Below are 13,172 nucleotides of genomic sequence, written 5' to 3'. Positions count from 1 at the left end.
TTCTCTGGTCATAGAAGCCAGGTATCAGCCTTGGGGGTGGTTCTGAGTGCAGGGGCACTTGGGGCCTCCAGCGTGTTGAAGGGTCTGGGCCTGAGCACTGGTTACACGTGTGCCCACTTTGTGAAACTTCATCCATCTGTATACTCATGACTTATGCGGTTTGGTGTATATGATTTCTATTTCAATAAAAAGTTAACTAAAAATCAAAACCACACACACCAAAAAATGCAGACATGTACCTACTGGCATGAAAGTTTCTTCATAATATTAGATGAGAAAGGTTACAGAGCAATGCACACAGTATGATCCATGCTTTTGCAAAATAATGTATGTGCATAGAAACAGGATATACACCAACATTCATTTATTAAAAAATATTTATTGAGCGTGTACTATGTGCCGACACATAATTTATCTGGAAGACGTCTCTACAAGTGGACTACCCCATGCAGAGCCCCATCGCATGCATCGCACCTCAGGCTCCCACGAGGCTCTGTGTGACCCCACATCCCACGAGCTGAGTGGGTGAGCCGAGGGCGGGAAGGACACGCACACACGACGCACGAACAGCCACCTTCACAGGAGCACAGGGTTGACGAGAGTGTCCTACGAGCTTAGAACTAGACCTGGCTGAGGGACACTGGGCCATCAACTACCCACAGGTGGACACCTGGAAACAGCCCAGTTCTAAGGACAGGCAGGGCAGTGACAATGGCGAGCGTGGACCCCGAGGAGCACGGGCGCGTCTGGGGAGGGCCTGCAGCCCCGCGCCCTCGGGTGAGGGTGTTACCACCCCATCCTGGTACAAGTCCGCGGCTTCCACAGGACACGCGTTCCCATCCAGGGCCGACTCCACTGAGTTGCGTCTGTCCCTCCACGACGCTGCATCCCGCACAGAGCTGCACCTGTCACCTCCAGATGGGAAAGACTTTCTCTCCAACCTGAGAAAGACAAAGGAAACAAACCAATCAGATGATAAATCATTTCAGTTTGATTAACACACAGTATTTCCTAATAATAATTTAATACTGGACAAGAGTCTGGTATTCAGGTGCAGACTTTCAACAACAATTTAAACTTTTCTAACGTAAAATCAGCATAAAGCAAAGCACAAAACAAGTACTACAAAATAAAGGGAAACCATTTGGTTATTTTCTTCCCTCTCCTGCATTAACCATGAGTCTGAAGAGGAGGATTTTCCTTGGGCTCTGTGAGCCGTGAGCCCTAAGGCCCCGCCTGGCCACATGCTCACTTCAGCCCTCAAACTGCTGCCACGGCCAGAACACCACTCCACCGCACGTCCACATTGCCCATGGCAAGGCATGCGGGGTGAGCGAGGCTGCACCATGGCCCGGCCCTCGGCCTGAGCTCTGGCCAGGGGGTCCGCAGGGTGGGAATAGGCATCTACCACCGCGACTGCCACAGACCCACCAGCTGCCCGGACTGGCACCACAGCCCCTAACTCCACAGCTAAATATCTTACTTTCTGCGACCCGGGGTCTTGCCTAGAAGTGACGGACCAGCTCAGAGTGACAGACATGTGCCGTCTCCACACGGGGTTTCTCTGCAACACCACTGAGCCTGTGACCACGTCTCCCGCGAGGACGGACACGGGCTCGTCCATCATGAACAGCACCTGCTTCCAGTGGGTGGTGCTGCAAGACAGGGGCATGGTGTCACCCCTCGGGGAGCCCGTCGGGACTGCCATGCCCCCACCCTGTGATCAGATGGCTTCATGGGACCCGCGTGGACCCACAACCCGGGGGGCCTCCCGGACGCTGCATAGACTCCCTGGTGCCAAGGAGGCCGGGCCACAGGGGCACGTGGCCAGACACAGGTCCCCAGGGGCCGCCTGTCCCCAGCCCCTCGTGGGGTCAACCCAGCCTCCACGAGCTGGCACAGCAGTGCCCACCCAAAGCCACCTTCTCTGAACTGCTGACGCCCACGGTTCTAGTTTCTGCAGTTAAAGCGAGATACATGCTGCTGAAATCGTGTCCAAAAAAAGTCATAATTCCTGTGAAGGTTCAGTTGAGTGTGAGCAAACAAGTGCAGCATTTGGGGGAGCAGTGACGCCCCGGATTCTGTAAGTCCTGTGACTCTCACGCACAAGCGCCTGAAAGGACCCAGGTCACACCCTGCAGTGAGGTTCTGCTGCGTCTCCCCCTCGTGTCACATCCTCCCTGACGCTGGGCCGCCCCCTCAGCCTCCGTGGGGGGTGTCTCCCTCCCTGGCCCACGCCCTGCCCCCCATCCCATCCCCATGCCACCTGTGGATGACCCCACGCAGACGCTCAGGTGGGAAACGCCGGGCACACATGGTTCGCAGGGGCCGCTGAGGCCCCTCTCCTCTGGGCCCTGAAGGAGGCTCTGGCCAGGCAGCTCACTCTCCTGCTCGACTTCCACAAAGGACGCTGAGGACCCCTGGGCCCCGAGACCGTGGGGCGTCTGACTCGGGCGTCTGCGCCCCTCCCTGGGCCTTGCTCACTTCTGCCGACCACAGTGCAGAGGAGCAGTGGGGCCGTCACTGAAAGGGGCCGCGAAGCCCCTGAATGAAGGTGGCGCCCCCCAGGGGCCACTGTGCCCGGCAGCACGACAGACAAGGTGCGCTTTCCCACGCGCAGGAGCAAGCGCGCAGCCCCGAAACCTCACTGCTCAGAAGATGCGTCTCGGGAAACATCTGCCTTCCCCGGAAGTCGGAGTAAAAGCCCCTGGAACCCTGTGGGCTGTTTCTGAGTCAGATGGTGAAGAGGTGCAGTAGCGTTTGGAGAAGGTGGAGCCTGACCATCCAGGGTGTCGGGGACCCGGCCCCGAGGAAGCCCGATGCTGGGGGGTCCACCTGGACTCACCACCAGCCCTCCCGCCCACATGCCCTGGGCCAGGGCTCAACCGCGTCTGGGGAGATTTGGGCCCACTCCCCATATTACTAGATCTTGAAACTTGTGGCTCTGCCAGGCTTCCTGTGCCGCCCCAGCAGAAGGAGGGGCACACTCACGGGTGCAGCGGGCCCGTGCTCAGCACCAGCTGTGGCTCGTCCTCTTCCAGGTTCTGGAACCGGACACTGAACCAGGCTGTGAATCCGTGTAGGGTGCCTGCCTTCTTGATGTCAAAGTGCAGCTCACCTTTCATCATCTGTGTTCAAGCAAATGAGTCAGAAAAGGATGCTGGGGACCGGGGGGCAGCTCCCGCCTCCGTGGGGCTCCGTCCCAGATCCCACAGCACGGCCCCAGGCAGCCACACCGTTGGTTTCGGTAGTTATGCCACAAATCTGTAACTTGCTAGTTTAGCTGAACACATCAAAAACCATATTTCCTCCTAGGGAAAGTAAATGTTAAAACCTGCATCCTGAACTCAAAGGCTGCAGATAATCAGAAAAGGTTTTGAGCAATTTGGGTCTCATTTGCCTAATATTCTGTCCCCAAATTCAAGTGGAATACTTCCTCTTCTCAATATTTTGTACAAATATAAAGCTCCAGACTGAGTCTCTACAATTCCCAAACTAACTAAAGCCTCAAAAGTTCAGTTTGCACGTGGTTTTGCCCATCTAAGTTCCAGAAGGGGGTTCCTCCACCTCAGAGCAGCCCTTATAATGGGGTCGTCCGGAACCCACACACGTCACCTCGTGGCCACAGAGGGTAAGTAAAATAATTTTATCATCAATGGGAGCTAAAAAAACTTAGAAAAAAAATTTAATTCAAATTCCATGATGAAACATATAATTTATTTGAATCTGAAGATGCTGAGAATATTACACATAAATCTAAAAGTAACTGAAGACGTTAAAGAGGTTAACTATAAAGAAAATAACCTAAAAAAACAAAATCAGAATAGGAAAAAAAAAAAAAGACTGTGGGAAAATCAATAGCAACAAGTTTAACTTGTTTATTTGAATAGGAAGGAAGGGTCGCCTCTTCTCACCTCGAGGTCGGCGACCTGCACGGTTCTCATGTCCAGCTGTAATATGGTGCATGGCTCAGAGAGACAGTCTTCTGGTTTCAAAATGTGGTTATACTTGGGCTTCGAAAAAAACTCCTTAATTGCTAAAGATCTGGGGAAAAGTCAAAGTAATTTTGCTCAATATCATTTACCCACATCTCAGGCTATCACGCCTCCTCTGCGTTAGCAGGAATTCTAACTCACCGGGCGAGAGGCAGGGCTGAGGCGGCCAGCCCTCCGGGGCCCCTCAGTGTCCTACTCGCGGGGTCTCAGCACACACCCAGAGAACACGGAATCCACGGGAAATTAAGTGTTAACGAATGGTGTGAGAGGAGAACAGACATCTCCTCCAAGGGGCCAACCAGTGTCCTGGATAACGTGCGGCCTCAGCACGTTATCCCCCCACCCTCCAGTTCACTGTGCGCCTCTTCCGGACACCACAGACCCTGTTCAGAGCTTCCTCCGTCTTTCCTTGTCGCTTTCATTACTGGGCGTTAATTCAGGCAGCATGAGAAACCACACCCCCCACACCCCCTGCTCTTTTCAAACTTTCCCAGCCCTTCCCACACATTAGTCCTACATGAACCACGGAACGACTCTGTTGGAGACCCTTCCTCTCCATCCCCTTTGGGATTTGGGTTGAGAGTACATTGACTAGGGAAGATTCCATACCTTTATGTTGATACTTTTTCTTTTTTTGAGTTTTTTAACAAAAAACAAAAAGGCCCAGAGGCCCCCATCTTGCTGCCAACTCCCCAGCTGGACACCTAGCAGGTGTCCAGGCTCATTGAACAGAAGCTTCTTTCTGCCTCTGACAAAGGGGCCCTTCCCTAATTCCAGGGCTGCTGCTGGGTCTCTCCTGCCCACGTCCCACGGCACCTCAGAGGGGACGCAGCCGACACGTGTGACTATCCTTCTCAGAGGAGGCGATGTGACAACCATGAAGGCCTTGAGAGAAGACTGTTTTATGTTAAAACCTGAAGCTCTACCACAAGCCCGAGGTATGTTACACACCAGGAAATGAACTTTTGTGGAGCACTGCTTTCTTTGCCAAATGCCAGCAATGCCTTCACTAACACATTTTCTGACTCTTGTTAAAAAGTTAGGGCTCTTAGTGGGAACATTCATTTGTTTTAACGGCCCACGCATTTATAAACATGACCTTATTTTTCCCATTATATTTGGGGTCTTATAAATGGGACACTTCAGTTTCCCATCACATCTGTTGGTTTAAAGACCTGTAAGGCAACGTGCAAACTTCTTAGTCATGTGAGCAAACTGAGCTCAGCGCGGTGGCAGCTCTCAGACCTGCAGCCCGCCCCCCATGCTCCCACAGCCCGCCCCCCATGCTCCCGCAGACCGGGAGCGCCCGGTGACACTCACTTGAGGGCACTGAGGTCGAACTCGTAGGCGTTGTCCCAGAAGAGCACCTTGCTGCGGTAGTCCCTGTCGGCGCTGCAGGGCACCAGGTGCAGCGCGGCCGTGGTCGGCCAGATGACCCCGTCCTCCTTCAGCCACGCGTCCCGGGCATAGAGGATGGACTCGATCATGAACTCAAACTGCAGGGAGGGAGAGACGCACAGGAGGCACCGTGTCTGTGCAGGCCCCTCGCTGCTCAGACTCTGGGGTCTTCACGTCTGTCACCTCCAGAGGCACAGAACTGGCTGAGCTGCCCGGCCCAGGGGAGGGCTTCTCTTGCGCCCACACAGCAGTGGTCACCGAGTCCAGTCACAGCCTGGGTTTAAGCCCCATCAGCTGCATGGAGCTCGGAACTGGGCATGGCTAACGGTCAGGGAAATCAGCCTCTCGCCCACCCCACTCTCTCAGCAATCATCTGTCCCCATGTTCCTAAAGCCCTCAAGTGTTTCAGGGTCTTAACTCTCCAACAGTATCAACCTGGTCTGGGGTATCCTCAGGATTCTCACCACCCTTTAAGTTGGCTGAAGTCATTTCTTAAAAACGTGGAACATCGGGGGCGGAGTCAAGATGGCGTACTAGGAGGAGGCAGAATTTGCGTCTCCGCACAACTAGGGCACCTACCAGGCACCAGTGGGGGACCACAGACACCTAAAGGGACAGGAGGAACCCCCAACAACTGGGTAGGACGTGGGGCGTGGGGGCAGTGAGGAGGGAGGAGAAGTGGAGGCAGGAGGGGACTGGTGCCCCTGAGGGGCGGCTGGGGGAGGGGAAGGGATCCCACACCTGAAGGGGGAAATTGGGGGACCACGGGGAGGGCAGAGGGTCCAAAGGGAGCGTGGCCAGGTCTCCTCTGCCTACTTGGGCCCCCAGGAGCCTGTTGGGCTCCTGGGCCTGATCCTCTGCCCACCCAGGCCCCCTCCTGCCATGAAGAGCCCAAGCCCCACCCCTACACTCGGAGACCCCCTCTGAGACCTGCTCCAATGCGCTGGGCCTAAACCCCGCCCACACACCCCCACTCAGGGCCCTACCTCCAGACTCCGAGCTCCACACTCCAGAGGCCCTCCTTTCCACGTGCTGCCTCTCCCCTTCCACCCTAAGCAGAGGCCCCGCCCCACGCTCAAACGTCACGCCCCCACCCACCTAGGTCCCGCCCCACCCTAAACCCTGCCCCTGCCTTCACCTGAACTCCGCCCTCATAGCCAAGGCTTTTTTTTTTCTTTTTCTTTTTTCTTCTTTTAGATTGGGGTTCTGTTTTACCTTGTTGATTCACTGTCATTGATTCTTTTAGATTTTTGTTTTTCCTAATAAACCTTTTATTTTTCTAATTTTATTTTATTCTTTATACTTCGTTAGTGATCTCTCCTCCTGGCTTGTTGCTCCCCCCGCTTTTTTTTTCTTTTTTCTGCTGTGGTTTTATTTTACCTTGTTGCAGTTGTTTCAATTATAGTTTTATTTTTCCTAATATATTTTTTATCTTTCTAACTTTATTTTGTTCTTCATTCTTTGATATTGTACTGCTCCTTTTTTTCTTTATTTCTTCCTTTTTTTTTTTTTTTTTAACTGTGCCATGAAGCTTGCAGGATCTTGGTTCCCAGGCTGGAGGTCAGGCCCAAGCTCCCGTGGTGGGAGCTCCGAGTCCAAACTGCTGGACTAACAGAGAACCTTAGACCCCAGGGAATATCAATTGGAGTGAGGCCTCCCAGAGGTCTTCATCTCAGCACCAAGACCCAGCTCTATCCAACCGCCTGCCAACTCCACTGCTGGACATCTCAGGCCAAACAACCAGTAACACAGGAATACAGCACCACCCATCAAAAAAATATATATATAATGACAAAAAAACATGTTACAGACAAAGGAGCAAGGTAAAAACCTACAAGACCAAATAAATGAAGACAAAATACACAACCTACCGGAAAAAGAATTCAGAGTAATGATAGTAAAGATGATCCAAAATCTCAGAAACAGAATGGAGAAAATACAAGAAACATTTAACAAGGATCTAGAAGAACTAAAGAGCAAACAAACAGTGATGAACAACACAATTACTGAAATTAAAAATACCCTAGAAGGAATTAATAACAGAAAAATGAGGCAGAAGAACGGATAAGTGACCTGGAAGATAAAAGGGTGAAAATAACCTCCAGGGAGCAGAATAAAGAAAAAAAGAATGAAAAGAATTGAGTACAGTCTCAGAGACCTCTGGCACAACATTAAATGCACCAACATTCGAATTATAGGGGTTCCAGAAGAAAAAGAGAAGAAGAGTCTGAGAAAATATTTGAAGAGATTATAGTCAAAAACTTCCCTAACATGGGAAAGGAAATAGTCAATCAAGTCCAGGAAGCACAGAGAGTAACATACAGGATAAACCCAAAGAGAAACATGCCGAGACACATACTAATCAAACTATCAAAAATTAAATACAAAGAAAAAAAATATTAAAAGTAGCAAGGGAACAGCAACAAAGAACATACAAGGGAATCCCCATAAGGTTAACATGATTTTTCAGCAGAAACCCTGCAAGCCAGAAGGGAGTGGCAGGACATACTTAAAGTGATGAAAGGGAAAAGCCTACAACCAAGATTACTCTACCCAGCAAGGATCTCATTCAGATTCAATGGAGAAATTAAAACCTTTACAGATAAGCAAAAGTTAAGCAAATTCAGCACGACCAAACCAGCTTTACAACAAATGCTAAAGGAACTTCTCCAGACAGGAGACATAAGAGAAGGAAAAAACCTACAAAAACAAACCCAAAACAATTAAGAAAATGGTAATAGGAACATACATATCGATAATTACCTTACATGTGAATGGATTAAATGCTCCAATCAAAAGACACAGACTGGCTGAATGGATACAAAAATAAGACCCGTACATATGCTGTCTATAAGAGACCCACTTCAGACCTAGGGACACATACAGACTGAAAGTGAGGTGATGGAAAAAGATATTCCATGCAAATGGAAATCAAAAGAAAGCTGGAGTAGCAATTCTCATATCAGACAAAACAGACTTTAAAGACTATTAAAAGAGACAAAGAAGGACACTACATAATGATCAAGGGATCAATCCAAGAAGAAGATGTAACAATTGTAAATATATATGCACCCAACACAGGAGCACCTCAGTGCATAAGGCAAATGCTAACAGCCATAAAAGGGGAAATCAACAGTAACACAATAATAGTAGGGGACTTTAAAACCCCACTTTCACCAATAGACAGACCATCCAAAATGAAAATAAATAAGGAAACACAAGCTTTAAACGACACATTAAACAAGATGGACTTAATTGATATTTATATGATATTCCATCCAAAAAAAAAAACAAAATACTTTCTTCTCAAGTGCTCATAGAACATTCTCCAGGATAGATCATATCCTGGGTCACATATCAAGCCTTGGTAAATTTAATAAAATTGAAATCGTATCAGGTATCTTTTCCGACCACAATGCTATGAGACTAGATATCAATTACAGGAAAAAATCTGTAAAAAATACGAACACATGGAGGCTAAACAATACACTACTAACTAACCAAGAGATCACTGAAAAGATCAAAGAGGAAATCAAAAAATACCTAGAGACAAATGACAATGAAAACACAATGACCCAAAACCTATGGGATGCAGCAAAAGCAGTTCTAAGAGGGAAGTTTATAGCATTACAATCCTACCTCAAGAAACAAGAAAAATCTCAAACAACCTAACCTTACACCTAAGGCAATTAGATAAAGAAGAAGAAAAAAAACCCAAAGTTAGCAGAAGGAAAGAAATCATAAAGATTAGATCAAAAGAAATGAAAAAGAAATGAAAAAGAAATGAAGGAAATGATAGCAAAGACCAATAAAACTAAAAGCTGGTTCTTTGAAAAGATAAACAGAATTGATAAACCATTAGCCAGACTCACCAAGAAAAAAAGGGAGAAGACTCAAATCAACAGAAATAGAAATGAAAAGGAGAAGTAACAACTGACACTGCAGAAATACAAAGGATCTTGAGAGATTACTACAAGCAACTCTATGCCAATAAAATGGACAACCTGGAAGAAATGGACAAATTCTTAGAAAAGCATAACCTTCCAAGACTGAACCAGGAAGAAATGGAAAATATAAACAGACGAAACACAAGCACTGAAATTGAAACTGTGATTAAAAATCTTCCAACAAACAAAAGCCCAGGACCAGATGGCTTCACAGGCAAATTCTATCAATCATTTAGAGAAGAGCTAACACCCATCCTTCTCAAACTCTTCCAAAATATAGCAGAGGGAGGAACACTCCCAAACTCATTCTACGAGGCCACCACCACCCTGATACCAAAACCAAAAAAGATGTCACAAAAAAAGAAAACTACAGCCAATATCTCTGATGAACACAGATGCAAAAATCCTCAACAAAATACTAGCAAACAGAATCCAACAGCACATTAAAAGGATCATACACCATGATCAAGTGGGGTTTATCCCAGGAATGCAAGGATTCCTCAATATATGCAAATCAATCAATGTGATAAACCATATTAGCAAATTGAAGGATAAAAACCATATGATAATCTCAATAGATGCAGAAAAAGCTTTTGACAAAATTCAACACCCATTTATGATAAAAACTCTCCAGAAAGTAGGCATACAGGGAAACTACCTTAACATAATAAAGGCCATATATGACAAACCCATAGCCAATATCATTCTCAAAGGTGAAAAACTGAAACCATTTCCTCTAAGATCAGGAACAAGACAAGGTTGCCCACTCTCACCACTATTATTCAACATAGTTTTGGAAGTTTTAACCACAGCAATCAGAGAAGAAAAAGAAATAAAAGGAATCCAAATCGGAAAAGAAGAACTGTCACTGTTTGCAGATGACAAGACACGATACATAGAGAATCCTAAAGCTGCTACCAGAAAACTACTAGAGCTAATTAATGAATTTGGTAGAGTAGCAGGATACAAAATTAATGCACAGAAATCTCCTGCATTCCTATACACTAATGATGAAAAAATCTGAAAGAGAAATTAAAGAAACACTCCCATTTACTATTGCAACATAAAAAATAAAATATCTAGGAATAAACCTACCTAAGGAGACAAAAGACCTGTATGCAGAAAACTATAAGACACTGATGAAAGAAATTAAAGATGACACAAACAGATGGAGAGATATACCATGTTCTTGGATTGGAAGAATCAACATTGTGAAAATGACTATACCACCCAAAGCAATCTACAGATTCAATGCAATCCCTATCAAACTACCAATGGCAGTTTTCACAGAACTAGAACAAAAAATTGCACAATTTGTATGGAAACACAAAAGACCCCAAATAGCCAAAACAATCTTCAGAAAGAAAAACAGAGCTGGAGGAATCAGGCTCCCGGACTCAAACTAAACTACAAAGCTACAGTAATCAAGACAGTATGGTACTGGCATAAAAACAAATATAGGTCAATGGAACAGGATATAGAAAGCCCAGAGATAAACCCACACACATATGGTCACCTTATCTTTGATACAGAAGGCAAGAGTATACAATGGAGAAAAGACAGCCTCTTCAAAAGTTGTGCTGGGTAAACTGGACAGCTACATGTAAAAGGATGAAATTAGAACACTTCCTAACACCATACCCAAAAATAAACTCAAAATGGATTAAAGACCTAAATGCAAGGCTAGACAGTATAAAACTGTTAGAGGAAAACATAAGGCAGAACACTCTGTGACATAAATCAGAGCAAGATCCTTTTTGACCCACCTCCTAGAGAAATGGAAATAAAAACAAAAATAAACAAATGGGACCTAATGAAACTTAAAAGCTTTTGCACAGCAAAGGAAACCATAAACAAGATGAAAAGACAACCCTCAGAATGGGATAAAATATTTGCAAATGAAGCAACTGACAAAGGATTAATCTCCAAAATATACAAGCAGCTCATGCAGCTCAATATAAAAACAAACAATCCAATCCAAAAAATGGGCAGAAGACCTAAATAGACATTTCTCTAAAGATATACAGATTGCCAACAAACACATGAAAAGATGCTCAACATCACTAATCATTAGAGAAATGCAAATCAAAACTACAATGAGGTATCACCTCACACCAGTCAGAATGGCCATCATCAAAAAATCTACAAACAATAAATGCTGGAAAGGGTGTAGAGAAAAGGGAACCCTCTTGAACTGTTGGTGCGAATGTAAATTGATACAGCCACTATGGAGAACAATATGGAGGTTCCTTAAAAAACTAAAACTAGAACTACTATATGGCCCAACAATCCCACTACTGGGCATATACCCTGAGAAAACCATAATTCAAAGACTCATGTTCCACAATGTTCATTGCAGCACTATTTACAATAGCCAGGACATGGAAGCAACCTAAGTGTCCATCGACAGATGACTGGAGAAAGAAGATGTGGCACATGTATACAATGGAATATTACTCAGCCAGAAAAAGAAACGAAACTGAGTTATTTGTAGTGAGGTGGATGTGCCTAGAGTCTGTCATACAGAGTGAAGTCAGTCAGAAAGAGAAAAACAAATACCGTATGCTAACACATATATATGGAATCTAAAAAAAAAAAAAAGGTTCTGATGAACCTAGGAGCAGGACAGGAATAAACACACAGACGTAGAGAACAGACTTGAGGACACGGGGAGGGGGAAAGGTAAGCTGGGATGAAGTGAGAGAGTGGCATGGACATATATACACTACCACATGTAAAATAGATAGCTAGTGGGAAGCAGCTGCATGGCACAGGGAGATCAGCTCAGTGCTTTGTGACCACCTAGAGGGGTGGGATAGGGAGGGTGGGAGGGAGACGCAAGAGGGAGGGGATGTGGGGATATACGTACACATATAGCTGATTCACTTTGTTACACAGCAGCATCCAACACACCATTCTAAAGCAATTATAGTCCAATAAAGATGTTAAAAAAAAAAGTAACTGTTCCTCGATTATATTTAACTATGTCAATTTCCTGGCCTAATTTTGAATAAAATGTTGATGTTCATTTAACAAAGGAAAAACAAACGTGGAACATCAAAGCAGGAGAGCCACAGAGGTCACGTGGCACCGAAGTCAAGAGCGGCCCAGTGCCCCTAGGTGCCCCTCGGGAGTGTTGAATTTTGAGAATTCTTTGTATATTCAGGATACACACTGGATATGTGATTTGCAAATATCTTCTCCTAACCTTAGCATGTCTTTATTATTATTTTTATTTTTATTTTTTGCAGTACGCGGGCCTCTCACTGTTGTGGCCTCTCCCATTGCGGAGCACAGGCTCCGGATGTGCAGGCTCAGCGGCCATGGCTCATGGGCCCAGCCGCTCCATGGCATGTGGGATCTTCCCAGACCGGGGCATGAACCCCCGTCCCCTGCACCAGCAGGCGAATTCTCAACCACTGCGCCACCAGGGAAGCCCTTAGCATGTCTTTTCATTCTCTTAACACTTTTACAGAACAGACATTTTTACTTTTAATGAAGTCCAATTTATCAACTTTTTCTTTAATAGATTATGCTTTTAGAGTCACACCTAAAAACCCTTTGACTAACCCATGAACACTTTCTCCTGTGATTTCTTCCGAGAGTTTTATAGTTTTATGTTCTAAGCAATTAGATCTGTAATCAATTTTGAGTTCATTGTTTAGTATGAGGTATGAGCCTTAAAGTTGAAGTTCTTTTTTCTGCACATGGATGGCCAACTGTTCCAATATAATTAGGTGAAAAGACTATCTTTTCTTCATTAAATTAACTTTGCCCCTCTGTTAAGAATCAGTTGACCGTATTTGTAGGAATATACTGTCTATTCTGTTCC

General features: G+C 46.0%; 1 protein-coding gene across 2 annotated transcripts in view; it reads right to left on the bottom strand.

Moving 5' to 3' along the window:
• Positions 1 to 367: 367 nt before the first annotated feature.
• Positions 368 to 13,172, bottom strand: part of PRMT2 (protein arginine methyltransferase 2) — a 39,870-nt gene continuing 27,065 nt past the window's right edge. Inside the window, exons 7-11 of one of the 2 annotated variants that reach the window (XM_079704861.1) lie at positions 5,316 to 5,491; positions 3,915 to 4,044; positions 2,992 to 3,128; positions 1,484 to 1,655; positions 785 to 941 (exon numbers count right to left, since the gene is read on the bottom strand). In XM_079704861.1, coding sequence (XP_079560987.1) covers positions 909 to 941; positions 1,484 to 1,655; positions 2,992 to 3,128; positions 3,915 to 4,044; positions 5,316 to 5,491 — 648 coding nt within the window. In that variant the 3' untranslated portion in view covers positions 785 to 908. Of the gene's footprint in view, positions 942 to 1,483; positions 1,656 to 2,991; positions 3,129 to 3,914; positions 4,045 to 5,315; positions 5,492 to 13,172 lie in introns of both variants that reach the window. The other variant, XM_079704860.1, reaches the window with a different exon arrangement.

The sequence above is a fragment of the Hyperoodon ampullatus genome, assembly GCF_949752795.1.
Source record: "Hyperoodon ampullatus genome assembly, chromosome: 5".
Taxonomy (NCBI): domain Eukaryota; kingdom Metazoa; phylum Chordata; class Mammalia; order Artiodactyla; family Ziphiidae; genus Hyperoodon; species Hyperoodon ampullatus.
This window is presented reverse-complemented; position numbering and strand designations above follow the sequence as displayed.